Here is a 7,203-nt window from a genome sequence, read left to right as displayed (position 1 = left end):
GCTATATTTGTTTGCAAATCATTTGCATATAGAACCTGGAACTTTTCATTCTGGATATTAAAAACGCGCCCCCCTCCTTTTCTATGAATCACTTTGAGGATTAATTTCCAGCTAAAGGGCAGAAGCTGTCTTAGTCTAGTGTAGTGTTGCCAACTCTCTTGGCTGAAGCTGTTCCCGAGGAGATATCTTTCCCCCAATATTTCCTCCCAATCTTACTCACACAATATCAAGCCACTACTAAACTAATCAGAATTGCTTTTCAGTCTTTCCTGGAAAGAGATGCCCACTCCTGGAGACTACCCGCCAATCCTGGAAAGTTGGCAACCCTAATTTTGCGTCAGCTGCCTTAAAAAGACTGGCAAATGCACCTTCACAGCAGCTTTCGCGAACCAGTCTAGCTTCCCACCATGAGACAAGAGTCACGATTCCTAGAAAGACCAACTCAACCAATCTGACGGGGGACTCTAATCACCGACGGCCACTTCCTCTTCCGTCCTCTGTCCCACCCCACTCCCCACACCTCCCCCTCCCCCACGAGCGATCCTGCTGCCTCTTCAATTACCCAGACAATCTCGAGCTATTTGGAAATTTGCATTGCTGTAGATCTTCGAATCAGACGCTTTTGCTGCAGCCTTCAGCTGGGGGGTGAGTTGTAAGGAAGCGAGAGGGGGAGCTATTTCTTAAATTTGCTTTATTTTTTTATTTTTTTGTTCTAGCAAGGAAGAACAGACAAAAGAAGCAGGAGAGGCAGAGCGAGAGGGAATCAGTGGGGGAAATATAGGGACCTCTCCTCCGGCTTCTCTACCTGGACTCTGGAGGTTTTTCAGCTTTGTGTTTGCAAGTTGCTGATAGATCCTTCAGATTTCTTTCGTTCAAGGGCAAGAATGGGAAAAGAGGTTTTCTCTCTCTTCTTTATGCATAATTGTTGTGGCTGGGGGCCTATAAGGTGGCCAACAGGTCAGAAAGGAATGGCCTAAAATATGCTCTTATGCCCAATAAGTAATTATTAAATCATTGAATTAGCCCATCTGTCAAACTAGAAAAAGATGATTTAAAGCTTACTGCTGCATTGGCACTAATTTCATTAGCCTCGTGAGAGGCTAGTAACTAACTCTGTATTAGTATGTTTTCCCTATGCCTCAAGGGCTAAAAACTTGAGTTTTGAAAAATGAAAGGGGGGGACTAATGCCTCTACTGAGCAGGGGCCAGACTAGAAGACTTCATGGTTCCTCCCAACAGACTAAAATAGAATTCTATTCTAAAATAGAATATATTCTGTTTTATCTTAGGATAACATTCTGTGTTTTTAATAGCAGCTTTTGCATAGAAAATATATTGGCCCGTGCCTTTTTTTTTAATGACATGAATGAGCCACCTAATGGCACAGTGGGGAAATGGCTTAACTACCAAGCCAAAGATTGCTGGTTTGAATCCCTGCTGGTATGTTTCCCAGACTCTGGGAAATGCCTATATCTGGCAGCAGCGATATAGGAACATGCTGAAAGGCATCATCTCATATTGCAAGGGAAGAGGCTATGGTAAACCACTCCTGTATTCTACCAAAGAGAAACCACAGGGCGCTGTGGTCGCCAGGAGTCAACACCGACTCGATGGCACACTTTACCTTTACCTTCTAAATGAGCGGCTTCTAAATGCACAGCTGCAGAGGCTGGTTAAAAAGTTGGCAACCCTCTGGTCCTATACACACACACACATCCAATTTCATTAATTTTAGTGCAGAGATTATTGTTAATACAAAGTTATTGGGCTTGTAGATGTTGCCAGTGGACCAGAAAAGAACTTGTTCTTGTGCTTTTAAATGGCAACCTGATGTTCAGAAATCAGCAGATGAAGGTTTTTATCAACACATGGAGATAAAACATGATAACCTGTTAAAGTCTGCATGTCAACCTGCTTTTAAAAGCACAGTTGAAGCTGGCAACCTTTTAAAATTAAAAAACAAAACAAAACCAAGGCTTTCCCTTGAGGCTCTGCAATTGAGAGGTCCAAAGTGGAGACTGGATCCTCTCACAACTCAATAAGTAGACAGGAAGCTAATGGCTCACGTACTGCACAGATTTACATGTGCATTGTATCCTAACGTGTGTGCAATTGTGTAAATTGCACCATTGCAGTTGTGCAAGAGTAATTCCATTGGAAACAATGGGCTTACTCTAGTGCAACTGTGTGCAGGTGTTTTGGTTTTTTGCAATACTGAAATCACATGCCCATACATTTGCATGGTATGTGATCCACCATATATGTTTAAATCTAGTCTAGGAACTATGTGTGTGTAAGTGAGGGGGTGGGTTTTTTTGCACATGGGGAAAAAATGCATTTTTACATTTCAAAACTTTCCAGAAATCCCACATTTCTGGTGCACACGTACCTATTAAAGCTCAGTTTTCTATTCCCACGCAGTGCCTCATAGAAGTGGCAGTTAGTTTGCCTTCTTCCATTGGCATAGAGATTGATTTGTATTTGGATTCCCTCTTTCTTTCCCTCTCCTTTGTTTTTCTTTTCAGCTGTGGGTGGAAAAATGAGTGAGAATGAGGAGGTTATCGAGCTCCAAAGTCCCGACCACATGGATCCTTGTGGTCCGTTGCTGGGAACAGCAGAAGATGCCTCTGGCTTTCATGAAATGGAAGGAATTTATGAGATTCAGCCCAGACCAGAGGGTCCACCAAGTATTATCCCGGGGTTAGAGGAAGGAGGCTCTGCAGAAGGTACTTCTTATATATGCTCTGACTGCGGCAAAAGCTTTTGCAGCATATCTAGCCTCATTAGCCATCAAAAAAGGAACCACTCGGGAGAGAAGCCGTACAAATGTGCTGATTGTGGGAGGAGCTTCCACCAGAGCTCGGATCTTGTGAAGCACGAGAGAATCCACACCGGAGAGAAGCCCTATAAATGCTCCGTGTGTGAGAAGAGATTCAATCAGCGGTCCTATCTGATTGTACATGAGAGGTTTCACACAGAAGAGAAGCCCTATAAATGCTACTTGTGTGGAAAGAGCTTCTGTTCAAATGCACACCTCATGACTCACCAAAGAACCCACACTGGCGAGAGACCATATCAGTGTCCGGACTGTGGGAAAAGGTTCACAACCAGCTCAAACTTTGTAAATCATAAAAAAACTCATACTGAGGAAAAGCCATACAATTGTTCCCTCTGTGAGAAAAGCTTCAAGCGGAGCTCGAACCTGATTCAGCACGAGAGGACTCACACGGGCGAGAAGCCTTACACGTGCCTCACCTGTGGGGAGAGCTTTGCTTCCAATTCGGGCCTTGTGAAACACCAGAGGAGCCACACGGGGGAGAGGCCGTACAAATGCTCCTACTGTGGCAAAAGCTTCAGCCAGAGTATGATCCTGACGCAGCACGAGAGAACCCACACGGGAGAGAAGCCCTGTAAATGCCCAGCGTGTGGGAAAAGCTTCCGCTCCAGCTCGGACCTTGTGAAGCACAAACGGATCCACACGGGAGAGAAACCGTACAGATGCTCCCTGTGTGGGAAAAGCTTCACCACTAGTTCGGATGTGGTGAAGCACGAAAGAACCCACACGGGGGAGAAGCCGTATAAGTGCGGCACCTGTGGGAAAAGCTTCAGCCAGAGTGCGCACCTTATGCAGCACCAGAGGATCCACACAGGAGAGAAGCCGTACACCTGTCTCACCTGTGGGAGAAGCTTCACCTGCAGTGCGCACCTTGTGGTTCATAAAAGAACCCACAAAGAGGGGGAGGCCTTAAAAGTGTAAAGGGCTCCGATTGGCCAGCGCTGGGGACCTTTGCCACCAGGTCTCATGTAGTTAAGTATCAGGGGCTCACTTACCACACAACATGCTGCCCTTCAAAGAGGGACGCACATGCACAGCTTCGGAGGGAGCTGAGAGCCTGTCGCTGCTGCTAGCAGGGCAGAGCTGTCCTTTGAGGGGAAGGTGAGCTGGGCACCCACACTGAGCAGTACAAGGACAGTCCTCTCCCCATTGCCAGTTCACTAAATGGAGAACTTGCTTTCTCCCTTTCGTGCAAGAAAGAAGCAAGCCCTGCGTCTAGCGAACCGGCTGCAGCCAGACCATGGGAGACTGACAGAGGGGCATGCTAAGGAGAATGCTGGGGTCTGGGGGAGGGTATCCCCGAATGCCAGTGCTCTCCGTCTCATGCTCTTTTCTCAGCCTCCCCTGGCCTGGCTTGCAGCTGATTCACTAAAAAGCAGGGCTACTCAACATCGGCTCTCCTGCAGATGTTGGCCTACAACTCCCATAATCCCTGGCTATTGGCCACTGTGATGGGATTATGGGAGTTGTAGTCCAAAAACAACAGCGGGACCCAAACTGAGCAGGCCTGACAGGGCTTGCTCTTCTCTTCTGCAACAGAGAGCGGGGAAAGCAAGTCCTCCATCCAGTGAACTGGCTCCAAGCTGGGTGACGCTGACCAAGGAGGCAGACTGGCCCGGCACCTGATGTCATCACGAGGGGGTGTGGCCAGTCTCATTTGCTGTGGGCCCTGTGTGTGCTATGGGATGGATGGCCCTGCTAGTCGGGGCTGATGCGTGCATATGAAGCTGTGTGCAGCCACTGCTGAGCTGCTCCTGCCATTATTCCCAATAGCAGCAGTGCCGCAGCAGTGACTGCACACAGCTTTGTGAGCACACAATGCCCCTACTGGCGCTGGTAGTGGGGGCGGGCTCTTGGCTCGTTTGGAAGCCTTGCACGTGTGTCCCTCTTCGAAGGGCGGCACGCTGCGTGGTATGTGAGCTGACAATTCCGTGCAAGGAGAAACTGGAGTTGTGCCCTGTGCAGTGGCTTCTATGCTAATCCAGGCCTTTTATAAGATGTTTTAGAAACCCATTTTAGATGGTGGTTTAAAAAACAAGAAAGCCCTTAGTAGCCCATCTAACCTTCTTAAGCATGGAAAAGCCCAGCTAGGAAAGAAGCCATAGAATTTTCAGACTATGAGAAAAGGATGGGCATGCACCTGTGCCTCATTGAGGTACTAAACCCAAATTATTGCCTGTCCACATTTATGAATTAGTCAGTAGTAGACGGAAGGTGAAAGCTTAATTTGCGCAATGGCACCCCAGGCCATAGTATTGGGTAGATGACAGAAGAACTGCAGGAAGCAGACCACTATCAAATAATTGTCAGTGCAACGGTGAATGGGTTTTTTTCTTCTTGTGCATTGCTGTATGTAGATCCTTTGTAATAAATAGAAGGCTGGTTGGTTTGTGTTGTACGGGTCCTTCTTTATCAAGGATACCAACGAAAGCAGAAATTATAGTAACTAGCCTCTAATTCGCTAATGCCGAACCCGCCGCCCCTGTCACTGTCTTCTTCCCTGCCCACCTCCGCTGTTTCCCCCGGCCGCTACTTCCCTCGCCGGCCCGCTCGCTTCTATCTGCTCACCTGCCGTCCCTCCCTCCCTCTCCCCCCCGCCAGCTGGCTGCCATTCGCTGCCATTTTATTTCCTTGCCGGCCAGCTGGCTGCTACTGCCCTTCTCTTCCCCCCCCACCCCCGCCTGTCCGTTGCTAGCTGCTCGCGAACTCTCACGAGAGCTGCCATGCATGGGATTAGCGACAGGTATGCCTACGAGAAATATATATAAAGATGATTATGATGGCTATATACCACTCTTGAACAAAGAGTAGTATATAAACCATTCTTTTCAAAGTGGTTTAACTTTGCACAGAAAAGGAAATAAGATGGTTCCCTCTGCCAAAAAGGCTCACAATCTAAAAATAAACACAATGTAGAATAGACACCAGTAACAACTGCTGGAGGGATGCTGTGCTGCGGTTAAATAAGCAAGATACCTTTAAATGTAATTTGCAGGGAAGCAACAGCAGGAGAGGGGGCATGCCCTCTCAGTTCTGGGCTTCTCAGAGGCATCTGGTGGGCGACTGTGTGGAACAGGATGCTGGACTAGACAGGCATCTTTGGGCCTGATCCAGCAGGGCTGCTCTTCTGTTCTTAAGCACAGTCGCTTTCTCTGTGCTGAATATAAGAGAACTACCACCATAAGGTGCCTCTTGGCCCTAGTTTCTCCCACCCACCCACACCCACTCTTGAATATTTATATACTGCTTTTCAAACAAAAAAGGTCCCAAAGCAGATTGCAAAGCAGAACTTCTTTTTTAAAAGTTCTTGGTCCTAAAGGCGTTCATAATCTTGAATAATAATTTAAAAAGAAAAAATGAAGGCAGAGCAGAGATATGAGCACAAGCCACTGAGAGAGATGCTACCATGAAATGCATAGGAACAGCCACTACCCTCTTGCTAACTATGTTGATTTTTCAGCCTGATTGTTTTCTGGTTTTTAATATGATTTTTATTAATCAGCTTTACATCTCTTTTTAAAGAAAATAAAAACAAAGTCATTTCACAAACAAAAAGCAGCAATAATGCAGCAAGATGTTAATGTTACAGGGGATCTCTATCAGACATAAGACAGGGAAATAGACATGGAATAACAGACCCTTTTATTCTGATTTCAGAGATCCTCTCAAGACGTAAAATGGCTCCTAGCACTGTGAAAGGGATGTTAACCTGACTGGCCCACAGACTGCTCAGAGCTCCGCAGGTCCAAGGGAGGGGCACACACACTGCTTCTAAGCCACTCTACAGCCTGCTTGCACTGCTTGCGAAGGCAGGGCTGCTCTGTGCCTACTAAAGAGTGCATCCTTGCCATTCGAACTGTGATGATGCACTCTTTATTAGGCATGATGAAGCAGCCCCACCTTTGCAAGAAGCTCAAGGAGACTGTAGAGCAGCTCGGAAGCAGAGTGTGCCTCCCGTGGACCTCTAGATCTCTGTGCAGTCTGACTGTTTTTTGTTTTTTTTTTAAAAAAAGCTGCACTGAATTTCTGCCCTGAAACTTTCAGGGGAAGGGTGGGGCTTGGGTAGGGAGCAGTGTTGCCTCTAACAGGGATTCCCAGATGTTGTTGACTACAACTCCCATAATCCACAAGCAAAAGCCATTGCAGCTGGGGATTCTGGGAGTTGTAGTCAACAACATCTGGGAATCTCTGTTAGAGGGAACTCTGACATTGGGGAGGAAGGGCCTCTCACTCCCCCCTCCGCCCCGGCTTACTCTTTTTGCACACTGTTCACTGCCTGTTTTCAGAAACTTCTATCTCTAATCTGCAACTTTACTACCATTTTTGAAGACAGCCACCACCAAGACAGACTTCTTGCTGAGATGGTC

General features: G+C 47.1%; 1 protein-coding gene across 2 annotated transcripts; it reads left to right on the top strand.

The window, feature by feature from the left end:
* The first annotated feature begins 375 nt into the window (after positions 1–375).
* LOC128342676 (zinc finger protein 501-like) lies at positions 376–5,225 on the top strand. 2 transcript variants are annotated; one of them, XM_053290354.1, is made up of 2 exons: positions 376–645; positions 2,526–5,225. In XM_053290354.1, exon 2 carries the CDS (start codon positions 2,540–2,542, stop codon positions 3,755–3,757), a length of 1,218 nt encoding a protein of 405 aa, XP_053146329.1. In that variant the 5' UTR covers positions 376–645; positions 2,526–2,539; the 3' UTR covers positions 3,758–5,225. The 2 variants fall into 2 exon arrangements, with proteins under 2 accessions (XP_053146329.1, XP_053146330.1); XM_053290355.1 differs by lacking the exon at positions 376–645 and adding an exon at positions 674–896.
* The last annotated feature ends 1,978 nt before the right edge of the window (positions 5,226–7,203 follow it).

Source organism: Hemicordylus capensis, chromosome 2, assembly GCF_027244095.1.
Source record: "Hemicordylus capensis ecotype Gifberg chromosome 2, rHemCap1.1.pri, whole genome shotgun sequence".
NCBI classification, from domain to species: domain Eukaryota; kingdom Metazoa; phylum Chordata; class Lepidosauria; order Squamata; family Cordylidae; genus Hemicordylus; species Hemicordylus capensis.
The sequence above is the reverse complement of the archived record's forward strand: the minus strand, read 5'-3'. Positions and strand labels throughout refer to the sequence as shown.

Bases quoted from the DNA above. Each gene is read 5' to 3' on its own strand.
- LOC128342676 (XM_053290354.1), top strand. From the start codon at position 2,540: ATGAGTGAGAATGAGGAGGTTATCGAGCTCCAAAGTCCCGACCACATG.